This window comes from Anneissia japonica, unplaced genomic scaffold (genome assembly GCF_011630105.1).
Source record: "Anneissia japonica isolate Jap-2015-1 unplaced genomic scaffold, ASM1163010v1 scaffold288265_len830512_cov201, whole genome shotgun sequence".
Taxonomy (NCBI): Eukaryota; Metazoa; Echinodermata; class Crinoidea; order Comatulida; family Comatulidae; genus Anneissia; species Anneissia japonica.
Genome location: NW_022752171.1, coordinates 99,622 through 115,244, shown reverse-complemented (window position 1 = coordinate 115,244; position 15,623 = coordinate 99,622). Strand labels below are relative to the sequence as shown.

The following is a 15,623-nucleotide window of genomic DNA, read 5'->3' as shown; positions in this document are numbered from 1 at the left end:
AGCAAAGATATTGCTATTGAATATACCACTGTTGAATACAAAATGAAATATTTAAGTGCATGTTATATGGTATAGTGATTGGATTGAAAATGCATGTGTTTCTCTGTCACAAAATATATAATATATTCACTACATATGTAATGTATTTGTATATTCAATGCATTTCCCATTCAACACTTTGATAAATTTTTAAACAATAAATAAGTATAAATATTGAATGAAGATGTCAAATTGATACAATGACAACACAAATATTGGATCCGATGCTTAATATAAATGCTCTATGCTCATTGGTCTGGTATTGTACTACATGCGTAATACATTTTCAAAGGCATCGGAAAACATGTGTGAGGTCAGAGGAGCACGATCAATAGATTGATTGTAACATGTATTGATCAGGCCTTTATGGATTTGGTAGTGAGGCACTTAGACCATCATCATCACACAAATTTGCCACACAAAAACCTACTTCTTATATCGTCAGGGAAATCGTTTTCAGATTCGGAACTCGGCCAATTGTTGAATGCATCATGGATTCAAGCAATTTCTCATGATTGTGAAAAACATTAACGAAAATGATTCTTGGTTCTACATTAAATTATAGGTAATACAAAAATGTCCGTCAATGTAGTAACAAAAGAGACAATATTAATAATTTGGCATTCTATTTGATATTAATATCAGTAAGATAGATGACGTAGTGTCACTACCATGACATTAAATAATGTTTAAAATACTTAATTTGCATACCATCATTTCATAATAATCGCTCTCATTTCTTACTGGAATGACCAGATGAGCAATTGTGAGTTATGAACCTTATAACCGCTTCTTGCCGGTGATCTCAACTTACTGGTAAACGGTGCTTTCGATTTTGTTTCTTTAGCTTTTTTGGTTTGAGCATTAGGCTTATTGTGTTCTTGTTATGTACTCTAAAACAGCGCTCTGAGATATGTTATATATAGGGCATTATAGGAAGCATTATTACTAATTTTAATTATCATACCCATCTTATTTTAAATTCAAATGCTTTTCCAAGAAAATATCATAAAAATTTCATCTGTATATATAGCACTTGACAAACATTCATGCAATAAATATTCAGAATTGCGTGTTAAAATCCAGGTCCATGCTACAGTAGTAGGCTCTAAGGAGGCATACACATCCATACTACAGACATGTTACGATATATCACAGAGCACACATTTAACCACTTCTTCCTAAATAACAAAACTTCCCTCTTTGCTCTTCGATTTTGAAGAAACATTTCCTAAAATGATTCTCATGTTCTCGTTGCCATTACTCTCTTTCCAATTAAGATGCCTTTGTCAGATTCAATAGAAACATGTCACTCGTAGATTTTGCACATTATATGTTGACATTTAAATTAAATTATTTCGACTTTAAAATCTAATGTAATTTTCTAATGATACATTTGATCTCTGTAATTACAGATTTGTACAAATATATTGATTGTAAACTTGAGCAGTTAAATCCATGTCAACTCCAATATTCTTTAAATGTTATATTACATACTAAATCAATTTTTTATTAGGGTTGTAAAAAAATATCAGAAATGAAACCTTTAAAGTTGGGTATAGCGAATATCACATTTAGAACTTAGTAGGAATTACAGTTATTGGTTGAAGAACAGTTATGTTGCAAGAAACAAGATTCTATGATTGCGTGGTGGGCTAGGTTTATGTGGACAGGAAAACAGGATTGGTAATGTGGCACTTAGTTCGTTGCAACTGACTAGTGGTATGGTTGCAATTAGAGTAACAGTCAGCGTAAATCATATCGTTGTAGAGTACACAACTTTGTTACCACACCCTGAGTCACACCGGACACCTTAGAAGCAATTTGGGAAACTGACCCCTTGGAATTTTTAAATAATTTGTAATAGGCGAGAAATATAAACAGGAAATGTATTACAATTATTCTTATGTTTATTAACAATTATTATTGAAAGCACACTAAAGTAAACATTATATGAGGAATTAACTTTGTCAGGCAAAAAATGAAATCATACCAGTCCAGTGAATCTTTACTTCGGCTCACCTATTAACAATAATTAGGAAAATTATGCGACTAATAAATTTATAATTAATAACGATGTGATCTTAAGACAGTTTAGTATAACGGGTAGATAGACAAATCACTTTAGTGAAGTCTCCTAGGAGTTTTTAATTAGCGAACAATTGTATTGTTTCCAAAAAAAATGACACCAGAATGAGATGCATTCATCGTGATCTGCATGATAAATGAAACACACTTATAATATAGATATCTGATGAGGATATATATAGTATGTCATAACAGAACGAAGCGATTTATTTTGAACGCAAAATTATTATAGTGAAGCAAATATATCTGTGTTGTAGAGAGAGAAATATACATCCAGTCAGATGGGGATATATAGTATGTTATTATATAAAACGAATCGATTTAGTTTTCAATGCAAAATTATTCTAGTGAAGCAGACATATCTTTTTGTTGTAGTGAGATAAATGTACATCCACAGTCAGATGGGGCTATAATAGCATGTTATTATATAGAACGAAGCGATTTAGTTTTGAACGCAAAATTACTGTAGTGAAGCAGATATATCTTTGCGCTGTAGGGAGAAAACTGTACATCCATCGTTGGATGGGGATATATATTACATTATTATTTACAGAACAAAGCGATTCAGTTTTGAATGCAAAATTATTGCAGTGAAGCAGATATATCTTTGTGTTGTACTGAGAGAATATATCCATGGTCGGATAGGGATATATATAATTTTAATTATGTTATTATAGAACGAGGCGATTTAGTTTTGAATGCAAAATTATTATATTGAAGCCGATATATTTTTGTGTTGTAGTGAGAGAAACCCATGGTCAGATAAGGATACATATAATATAGTATGTTATTATAGAATGAAATGATTAATTTTGAACGCAAAATTATTATATTGAAGAAGTAATATCTTTGTGTTATAGCGAGAGAAATCCATGGTCGGAGGGATATATAGAGCATATTATTATGGAACGAAGCAATTTAGTTTTGAACAAAAATTATTGTAGTGAAGCAGATATATTTTGTTTTTTAGTGAGAGAATTCTCCATCCATGGTCAGATCTACCTATGGGGGCTCGCCAGTTAAGAGAAAAATCCGTTTATGAAACAGTTTGATGTTGATTACAACACTGCAGCTCGATGATTGCACCGTAAGCGGTGCTCAGAATGATAGCATCAACGTGGTTTTGCAAGGTCCCTGGGTGATCCATGCAATATTTGAAATGTCAAAGGTCGGATAGAGCAATAAGAATCTTGAATGACTCATCCGTTTTTGTTTTGAAATGTAGGATGGGATGAACGTAATTTAAATTTGCCAATAATGTTACAATACGTACAAATACACATTTCTAGATATAATCCTGAATGAAAAAGAACATGTAAATGCCTTCAACATGCACTTAACCGCAATATATGAAATAAAAAAATGCCATTTTAGTAGTGAATTAAGCATTATTATTTGTGGAACTAACCAAGTAGATAACTGTACATTTATTGCTTCTATTTTCATTAACTTAATTTTACATTATAATTTTATATTTCATTTCCATAGTAGCAATGGCTCTGTGCCACATAACATTGTGAATCTTACTATAGCTTGGCTCTGTGAAATGGAAGGCCTGGTCTGGATAGAGAAGACTAATTTAAGCATCTATTAGAACCAATCATCAGTGAAAGCATAACATTGTAACACTGTATAATACTATAAAATGAATTAAAATCCCATTTAATTTAATTTATAAATAATGGGCACTACACTAAGTTGATTCAGATTGTGTTTTGTTCTGACAATTAAATTCCTTTAATTTACTAATTACTTTATATTTACAAATTAATCATTTTCTGGATTTTTTAAAAATCATATTGGGATCTATGTAATATATACATTAAAAACCACCCTGATATAATGAAATATTGATATTAATATAGAGAGAGCATTATAATTTACTGGTACATGTATCATTTAAGAAGACATCTGAATTTGTTTGATATTCCAAGTATACTACATGATGAGTAACAGGGGTATATTCAGGATTTTTCTGGGTGGGTCGTGATCATAATTTTTTGGACCTTTTCACAATGAAATAACAGCAAGACGTGATTAAAAACAAAATAGAAATTGCTGCCGAACTGACAGAGGATGTTCATTCCTTGGTGAAAAACATTATAGGCACTGAGACCTATGAGCAGTTTAAGGTGTCATTTAATAAAGTGCAGAAAATCGCATGAATTTGCCTACTCTAATAATATTGGCAAAGTTATATACCTAATCCCAGTCCTTATCTGAGCAATGCCACTGAGGATATGTCACCTATACCTGCCCTTTCACACAATCATTTCAGTGTCTTCTTCTAGTCAGATTCCTTTAGGGCATGCCCGAAATGTATTTGTCTGGGTTGCTTTTCAGAATGCATCTACCACTTTCTCTACATCAACCTTCTTCTCGTAGTGTATATGGATGAGCTCTAAACTAGACATTCTTTTCTGCGTCATGGAACAACGGTTATAAGTGTTGAGCCTGCGTAGAGCAAGGTCTTTGGACTCATTGCTGGTACCTCATCAATGCTTTTTCATTTACATCATTGTGAAAAGGCCCTAGAAAAAAAAAATGTCTTTGGACACCCTTGCATACACCCATGGGCAATTATGGGGTTGGCCTAGAATATATATTAACTGGAATGGAATAGAATGCTATAGAATTGCTATAGAATTGTGTAAACCATTCACAAAAAAATTTGAATACCAACTAATGTCCTCCACATTTTAACATAATTAATATCTTATAAATGTTTTCAATATGATGAAACATTCTAATATTTTTTTTTAATTATTATTTACTGTATATACCACTTTTGATTTCAGATATGATTCACATTTTTTATTTGGACCAAAATATAGTTACAATTTCTTAGAGCATAAAAAAAATTGCCTAATTTACTTGTAATTTTTATGAAAATAACTATCATAACTACAACAATGTCATAAAGCTATCAAGTTCCAAAAAAATCTACCCTCATAGTACAGAACTTTCCTATTTAGCAGTGGAGCATCTGTTATATACAAATACATAAAATACATAGCCCTATGTAGTATTTATGCTACAGCGGCAACTACTGATGTGTGGTACAAGATCATCTCGATACGCAATTCTCTTTTTGAAATGCCTCAACAGATTCCACATCAATTTCTTTACTCTGCTTACCGTGTCAGAGGAGTAATCTATTGAATAGCTGGATCCGAACAGTAATACAATTTTTTTTTAATGAGAAATATAAGCTTACAATGCATTACGGCACCGTGAAAGACGATGCCGTAACAACAACCAATATTTGCCATCATGCAGTCTCCCATCTAATTTTACAATTTATTGAGCAACACTGACGCCACATGTAAAGATAAATTGATTAAGGAAATCAGTTTCCCCTCATTTTATTCCAAATTTGTACGGCACTCGTAGTCTGAATCTCGGAACATTTACTGCCGCAATTCCGTAGGACATAAAATAACAGATAATGACTGTTGCAAAATAAATCGCTACAGACATTAAATTTAAGAGGGCTTTTCAGAAATTTGTTATTTTACATTTTTATAAATGCAACATACTGCAATAAATAAATTAATAAATTATTAAATAACTTAATTAAATAATAAATAAATAAATGCAATATATTGCATAATTATTAATATTCTGCTACTACATACCTTAACATTCTACATGGTTTGCTGTATAGGCCTACTTACATATTCAATAAATTCATATTATGTGTATCCAACACACTACTGAAATTACCAACCCTCACAAACCAACAATAATAATGGGGACAATATTTGTAATTAATATGCATTATTTAATATCAAAATTGTTCTATTCATGATATAATAAAAAGTTCACTAGCACAATTTACTTTACTGCACATATCAGTTGCCCAAATATTTTATAAATAAATTATCGTGGTAAATATATCCGACATATAAAATTAGGATTACATAATGAACTGTCGGTATCTTTTATCGGAGTAATTTTTACAACCATCATAATTTAAGGTGACATCATTTTTTGGATACATACAGTATGCATTTCTGTATGGTAAGCAAGAGAGAAATAGTCACAAATAGCTAAATGATTTTTTCCAAGTACTAAGACCAAACTTATAGATTATTTCCATACTTACTGCTCTTTCCAACATAGCCTATGGTTAGTACTGTATGTTGACATTATGGATAGTCTAGAGTGCTATGGCTGGATAAAGATTGAGTTAGTGCATCCTACTTTCCCTGGGGTACAAGAGTAAACAAGTTAGGATAGCCTCTCTATATGGACTTGTACAAATCCATTTAAAGCACTGGGGCAAAGTGGTATCCTTTGTTTGAAAACTATAGACAATAAAAATGTTCAGATGTTGGAAAAGATTCAGTTCACTACCTCAGTGTTTATAGAAGTAGGAATTTCAAATTATTTTCACAACCCTACTGACTGATGCCCAACAAAAGAAAGCTATTACTAGAAGAGACAAAGCCAAATAATCAGCAAATTTAAACTGATTTCGATATTTTTTGCTAACTATGTACAGTCCATAAAACCCAAACTTGAGATAGGCCTAGTACTATGATACAGTACTGCCTTGTTGAGAAAATAATTGGGCAATAAAATTCAATATTTTAATTGCTTATACTGATCTTCTCTGCCAATTAACAAGTATATTCCTCACCTATTAACAGATATGCAATACTATTAATATCTTCTTTACATAGACCCTTAATTTAGCTGGTGATTGATTTAATGATTTATGTATTAAAGTTTCTAAATTTGCAAACCAAATTCTTTCATCTGTCTCGTTCAAGTTTATATCTTATTTACTTGGTTTAATGAGATATCGATGGACAGGTCACACAAAATGGATATTGCACTAAAATTAATTTGACAATAATTTAAAAATGATTAGAAAGTAGAAACTTTTATATGTAAAAGTACTAATTTGTACTTGGGAAGATATGCTAAGAACATGAATGCATAATAATGTTTGATATATGTGGCTTGTCAGTTGCAGTTATAAGACTCGGGTTGATGGATCTAAATCAAGCTATCAAATTGACTTATATAAACAGACTTTAGTTCTTATTTAATCACACAACCACAGAACTGCATTAGCATCTGACAACCAAGTCAGAGGTCGGTTGGAAATAAGAACCACATAATATATGCAAATGAGCTGGGGAAAAAAACATGTAATTGCTACGAGCTTATCAAATTTGTAAATGAAAATCTAAAAAATTATGAGTGGCAATGTTAGGCATAAAATCTTAATTCCTTAAGTGTGTTTCTTATGAACCAAAAATCCAAGGTTGCCTAGACAACCTGGTAGGACCAGGAGAGCTCCTGTGGGGTAAGAGAATGAGGGAAAATGGCCTTGATCTGAAGCATCTTAGAATATAAAATTCACCATTTTGGTGGATTTGATGCCAATGTTTTATCAGACAGGATTCTTTCAAAAAAAGACTGAGTGAACTATAGAAATAGGCCAAAATTCATTTTTTTTTTAAATCGGGCAGCAGGTCCAAAAAGTAAGGTAATAAAAGGCTCGCCATATGTGGATTTGGCTTTCTTCTGGGAGATTTTCAATGTGGAATTTGAAAAAAGCAAGTAGTAAATTTTTTCTTGGTCTAGCCTACGACAAAATAAATTCAGTATGTAATATTTACACAATTTAAGAAATTTATAATTAATACACAAATGAAAGTATGTTTCAGTTGTCTTCAATACACAGGTTACTATTTAAATTAAATTATTATACTGTAAAATTATGTAAATTCTGTGTATTTTTGTGGACACTATTAAATTATTTTTATACATTTTATGCATTTTCATTTTCTAATTAATAAATATAACATGATATAATAAGCCAAATTGATGTTGTACTGATGTAATATTCAGATGATTTATTAAATGACAAAAATAGATTTTAAAATGACACAATTATTCTAATATATTACCTTAATACATTTTGTGAATTATATTAATAGTTATACAAATGGTAGCATTGCAGTCTGCCTGAATCATATCTTTTAATGATAATATACTGGTGTCTTTTGAGTGGCATTTTCAATTGCTTTACACTAATACACATACCTAATCATGGCTTTATCAATCCATTAGTTTCTTTATTAACCACCCTGTGTGCAGGCTGGCGTCCCAGCCCTTCAACCGTCTCAAACCAAGGATAGGGGCTAGCATCACAAAAGCTGTTACATAAATGGTCTTAAGTGGTTTGATCGTCTATATATTAAAGACATTAACCATCGTACAACAATGACATGTCCTTTACAGTAATTTTTTTAGATCAAGTTATTGAAAATTTGTGAAAGTAATCTATAATCTACCTGTCACCAAGGTTTATCTCAAGTAACCATGGTAATATTCCATATGCAAATGAGCAATACAATTGAAAATGAATTAAGTAGATATGAAAGTTTCAAAAATGAATAGGCTTTAGTATCAGGGATGAAAACAATCTTCAAATCATCTTCACTAATAAATATTAATCAACCCCTTAGGCAGAACTAGAGGCAGTATATTTTCTTTATATAAAAGAATAATTTATTAACTTTATAGTAGATAATATATGCTCACTAGTATCTAAATATTCATTCATATATTAATTTCAATAATTATATTTTTTGCACATACTGTAATAGCATTAGGATGTTTTTATCAGTATCCAGAATCATAATTTGTCAATTACATTATATTTAGAATTTGAATTGATCTCGCACTAAGAATAATGAACATTATTTAAAACATGAAGGTCTGACAATCCATATTAAATAACTAACATAGTAATAAATATCACGTTCAATTCATTACATTACATTACATTACCCAGTGTTCTGAGTTTAGGAAGACCATATCAGCTTTAATGACAATGCCGAATAAAAACAGTATTGGCCAAGCCCAACCAACCCAAAATACCCGATAATCTAAGGTTGGCATTTAATTTCTTTATTTTTTGTAGCATATATTAATTACACACACACACAATTATATATGTATATATATTTCCTAGTAGCCCAAACAACTATTTCTTAAACTCCAATTGATAAAGTTTATAGCATAACAACTGACTTTATACCTTGTGTCTAGCATTTTCAAATCCAAATTGTGTTGGGCAAGTCAAAAGTTGCCAGCGGATCGACCATGATTTTCAAATGCTGCTGTGTCTGCACAATACAATTTGAAGGGGGAAATATGCAGTTCTGACACACAGTAATTTTTCATTTAATTTATATAAAATAAATATTCACAATTTCCAAAATTATTATCATATCAGAGAGATTGGGTCTCAAAGCAGTCTACCAGATTGTACTATGTTTTAGCTGCAATAAATTGAAGTTAATTATAGATTGCTGATAATGAGATCCTGCATGGCAAATTAATGAAAACTGAATGATCCATGACGAATTAAAATGATTGTTTTCCCCACGCCACGTACATACCCCTCCCTATCTGCCTATAGACTTAGCACTCACACACTAGCCTTTAAACACAAAGCAGAGAATCCTGGTATAACATGCAAATGATTTGTTTGATGAGTAAACTTTTAATCAAATCCATGTCTGTTAAGCAAATCTGTATTTTGATTTGAAGTAGAATTTTATATTTGCTAAGCTGGCTCATGAGTCTATAAAGAGCCTTAGTGCCAAAATCTTGGTAAATATTTACTTTGCTAGTTATATTAGTCCATGATTCTACCCTCCATAGGATGATTGTGACACTTATGGAAGACACAAGGCAATTGACCAGTGTACAGTACTACCTGATATGTAAGCATATATTAAATCAAACTATTAAGGAATATTTGTAGTTAGCAGCAGGTGCTAAGAATTATAACAAATGAAAATATAATGGAAATGAAATTAATTACCTGATGACATTCCTACAAAATTGACTGAAATATTATAATCTCTTTTTGGGGATAAAATATATTACATAATATATTTCATATGCCTTATATAATTTTATCTGATGGTTGTTACATGAATATTTGAAATAAATATGTATTTTGATTAAAATGTGGAGGATATTAATGCACCTGCACCTACCCCTGCCTTTAGCTGATATGGATAAAAGTCAATGTATCCTTGGCAGAAATATGTAGAAATCTTATAACACTGATCTCATAAAAAATATGTGTGTTCTAATTATATGAAATATCATACAGATCAAATTTCCTACGTTCTTGGATAAAAAAAATATAATGTCTTCTTGTAGTTTTCAGTTTCATTATCATCCTCTACAGACTTATAATATAGGTCATGATAATTCAAACGGACTTCACCTCTTTATATTTTACAACACATTATTCCAAACAATAAAATATGTTCTAAAAGCAAAGAAACTAACTATATTAAAGAATGTAATCTAATTTGAAATTAAAAAAAAAAAAGGACTGTATGCATTATCAGATCTTAGTATTCTCAACTGCAGTAATAAATTGGAAAGTCGGGTTAACTGCAAGAATTTAAACATAATAAAGTTAAGTAGAACAAGGATTTTTTTATTTCACTCCATTTACCTTATTTTCAGTCAGACGTGGGACAAACATACAAACAGCCTTGTAAAATATTCTATTCCACAGAGGATTGAAATATCGACCCCGTAATTCTGCCGAAACATAATAGGTACTCCTGTGTGTGTATATAGATTGGCGATAGATTGAGTTGAAAAGAAATTGAACTTGAATAAACAATGCTTTGAATTTAAAGTGCATCAGGAAATTTATTATCTTTTTATGAAGGAAATTTCCCAAGAAATTGGATCTTTAAATTATGTAGCTACATAGTTAATCTATTTTATACTGACATTAAAACTACATTAATGCATAAATTGGGATTAATTTGAAATAAAATATCTTATTTATGGCTGATTCTTTTTTTGTAGAAAAAAAATAATATTATTCCAATATAAAGGAAATAACTGATTTCACAGACATATAATAAAGATTAATGTGTTTAATGTAATGTTAACACATTTTTATACTTTTTATCATTCATTTATATATTTTAATAATGAAAGGCTGAAATATACCTAACAAAATTTGAAAGAGAGAAATGATGAACAGTGTTATGAACTATGCAGATATATGTCATTTGACATGTTTGACAGATGAAAAATTGTGATGTATTTATCTGTTTGTCAAGTTGTTTATTCATTATGGTCTCACATGGGTAGAGTGTAGATAATCAATTCATTCTGATTTATATGAGTATGACAAGTGTGAAGCTAGCATAGCCTTTTACAACAGGAATGGAGCTGTAGTTTGGTTGTCAAGAATAAGGGCTGACACACACTACGTTGGTGAACTGGCAGGCAACGCGATTTCATGACGTCCTGTCAGATTGTTTTCAATAAGGATTTACTCAGAATGCCAATGATAGCTATCAGACTGGTGTTGTGTTGGGCAACCACTCACCAAGTAAGAGCATGGATGCATTCATTGAATCTTATTACTATATCCCTATTCCAAGTTACAAAAAGACACATTATATAAATTAGTCTCGGTACATTTGACCACATAGTGAACAGGGCTGAGATGAAACTAGCCTGGTTAATTTTTTTCTGCAGAAATTGCTTAGCTAAACTTGGTTATTGCTCACACTGGATATACTTCCTTAAAAAAGCAGCAATTTTATTATTAATGGGTCTAATGTGAACAAAGTATATTTCCAAGTAGTAACTGGTTTACTACTCAAACACTGAACTTATTGTGTTAGTTGCTTACCTTCGGATGAGCACGTTTGGGAAATGCCACTTTAGGATCAACCTGAAATTACAAAAAAAAAAAAAAAAACTGAAAATAAAAAAAAAAAAAAAAAAAAAAAAAACATTAACAAACGGATCAAATGCCACTTACTAGCAAAGTTAGCAAAAAAAAAATGTTGTTGTTTAATGAATGTTAAACAGGACAATTTTAAGTGTGTCATCATGTGATGATATTGTCATACAATTACATTGTTTATATGAGACTAATTGGGGTTTGCATACATTATTCTTTTCTTCACAAGTGAAGCCAGTATTTTTTTTGGAAAGCCACAAGCAAATCATGATTAATTATCCTATTGTTTATTGAATTCTTTGTGTAGCACAGACACAAATGCATCATGGGTAGTAAAAATAGACAAACCACCAGTTGGTAATCAGCAAGCTTCATATCTCGTATAGACGTGTTATAATTTAATTCAGTTTATACAGAATGTAAACAACTTGAACATAAGGAGCGAGGCACTGCTTTGTGATATTGGAACAATGGAACAAACAACCAGAGACAATATGTTTTAAAAATTCATTCCAGACTTCAACATTTCATTTTCTGGTGAATACTGTAATTGAACTTTATTTTTATAGATTTAACAGCTACCACTATTTAAGACTAAATGAGAAGATGCACTTTACTGTATACAGGTGGGATAGATGAATATTGTACTTGTATTTATACATGTTCTTTTAATGAATAAATTAATTTTAATTGAATTGAATTTAATTGATAATTAGTGATTATGCGAAGTTAAAAATCTGAGACTGTCAGTTGGTCTTTTCATATAGGCCTACTCTTTGTTTACTATTCTGTGTTTTAACAAACAGTATTTTGTGCTTTATCATTCAATTATACTGAATTCATTCAAGGTACCACTATTAGAAAAAAAAAATTAAATACATCATGGTACTATTTCTATAAGTAATTATGTGTACTTTAAATTCTTAAAGCATTATTAGCAATGTCAAGGTCCTAGAAAATTTTTAAAATAACAAATATACATTATCAGTATTAAACTAAACAATGCATTACTGTAAAAATATATTCTGAAAAAGAAATTATTGGAAATGCATCACCAGCGAAAACAAGTATAGGCGCTCCATGTAATAATAATATACTGTGGATTTTAATTGTATGGACAGCAAGTTAATACATTAACATACATACCAACACATGCTACATGAATTGAAGGTTATATACTAAAAACTAATCGCTCTGAAACTTCTTCCATCTATGACATGCAAGATTTTTAGACATGTTCTCAATATCAACTCATTATTTTAAGGGAGCATTACCCGAGTAAGGTGCAAACATGTTGTTTATGAGTCTGTAGCTAGGTGCTTAAAACGCTTGGCTAATGAGATTTAGTTTATAAAACATATCTGGGCCACATGGGACATGATGTTAATATTTAACAAGTTTGCGAGTATAGTACAAATTACAAAATAAATTAAAATAATAAGTGGAACACGATTGGTGCTCTTGCTTCTAGCCTTGAGTACTGTAAGAAGGGCTGTGAATGAATGCATCATTACAGTTAAAAATGTGAACAGCTCTAGTTAAAAACTGCTGTTTGTCGAAATTTATAATTTCCCACAAGCACCCGAAACGTTTGAGAATCTGAATTTTGAGTATTTTCTAGTTTTTACATTTTATAAAATAAGAAATATATTGAAGAACATTTCTGCAAAATAGTAATCACTAAATCTGAAGTAAAGTTAGTACACAGCTGATAGTGATATCCAATGAATGACATATTCATAACTTTACTAATACTCAACCAATTTCCATCAAATAAACACTGTTTTAAAGAAGAATTCACATAGGGCATGTTTCTACTGGACAGAAATAATCAATTAAAAATCGCTTTTATTCTCGTAGTAGAAACGGGACGAGTTTGAAAAAAGCGATTTAAAAAAATCGATTAATAACACGCAATGGATAACGTGTTTGGACGGCAAATAACCGATTTTGGTAGTGCACCATAGATGCAACACAAAAAAAGCAATTATCAGATGAAATGTGACCTTCAGGTCAATCACTGCAAAGACTAGATCGTATTAGGCGCGAACTTTCAAAACAATTTTTCCTCTTGTTCATGTCCTAGGCTTAACAAACATGTGGAGCGACGAATTCGTTTTGTAATTTTGTGGGGGGATATTGGGCCTACCGTTGTCGATCGTTTGGCTCGCTCGTTCATTGTGCCAATGAGCACAGCCAAAAACATTTGCCTTCTCGCCCCACACCGTCCTACTCCTTGTAATCATGACAGGAATGAGAAAGATACTATCCTATACAGTTAGGAAAACAATGTGTTGTATAAACAAAATGATCACGTAATTTCCGTCACGGAAACCCATTTTCGAAAAATCAAAAACGCGAGCAGGCTGTCAGGTACTCATTAAAAAAGTCGGTTTAAAAAAATTGATTATTTTGTGCTTATCAGTAGAAACACACCCATATAAAAACACCCAAAACTCAATTTTGAATTTTTCCTACAAACGGCAAGTTTTGCCAGAGCCAGTCACATATTTTAACTTGAAATTAAATTCTTTTGTAAAAGTGCATACACTGAGTTACCTAGTACAAATGTGCTACTGTACATAAATAGAACATTATTGTTTACTAAGGCTTTATGAGATGAGGGCGTTTCATACATTAGTGGGAAAAGTGTAGGTTGGTACAGTATTTGGACTTGTTATACATTTCTCTGATGTCCTTGGTCAGGGCACAATTTATTTACATGTCTCCACCAAAAGTATAAATGGTGATGACAGGTACTGGTATGATGCTCTGTGACATTGAATGTCTGCGCAACATGCTAGACACTAATAAGAATACCTCGCCCTCAGGGACCCAAAAACTTGCATTCGCTCTAAGTTACAGATCTACCATTGCCAATCCGAATGAACATTGCAAACACTTTTAATACTTTCTTTGGTTTGTAAAATATATTATACAGAGTGTACAAACAACCTACAGTCAGCTTTTCAAAGTGCGAGTTCTAAAATTCTCTACAATCAGATTTTGACTACCTAATTATTATGTTTATACAGTATTCCATTATAAGGATAAGTATCCTGTTAAAAGGTTTTGTGTTTCTCCAGATTTAAACTTTTCTTCCTGAAGTCTTACCAATCCTGTGTGCAAATATCTCCAAAAAGATTTCTCTTTTTCTTCTCGGGGAATTTTCACCTACTTATGCATCTCAAGGCAATTTTCCCTAGAGCATTTTTGCACACTATACAATTGGCACCGATGTGTAACACATTGACAAGACCAAAGGTGGGAGAGTATGCTAAACATGATCACCTAATCACCATAGAACACAAGTGTTTAATCAGTGCATGGATTGTAACTGAAGTAGAGCATTATTTGTAGCATACAATTCCAACTAAAAACAATGCTAGGCTGGCCTTCCAAGATTCTTAACTATGTGCATTGATCTAACAATGACAGTTTTGTACTGATGAATCCAATAAATCCAATCTATCTCCAGTTTGCAATAAACATTACCAGAATTATGAAACTACCATTAGTTTACATTTGAGATACGGAATATATTAATAGTAGGTTAATCCATATTGGAGAATAAACATTGGAACAAAGAGGAACGGTTTTAGTCTAGTCTAAATCTCTCGAGAACACGAATTTCGTCGTACTAGTTGTCACAATTTCTACAACCAGCGTGTATTTGTTACAGAAAATTATAAAGAAAATTTTGACTGCAATTCACAAGGATCTATATCTA

At 31.4% G+C, this 15,623-nt stretch overlaps 1 protein-coding gene across 10 annotated transcripts in view; it reads right to left on the bottom strand.

Annotated features, from left to right (window-relative positions):
• Nucleotides 1-15,623, bottom strand: part of LOC117122145 (RNA-binding protein Musashi homolog 2-like) — a 108,567-nt gene that overhangs the window by 80,964 nt on the left and 11,980 nt on the right. For all 10 annotated transcript variants that reach the window (XM_033267642.1, XM_033267640.1, XM_033267639.1 and 7 more), the window contains exon 5: nt 11,840-11,881. In XM_033267642.1, the coding sequence (XP_033123533.1) occupies nt 11,840-11,881 (42 nt within the window). The remainder of the gene's footprint in view (nt 1-11,839; nt 11,882-15,623) is intronic.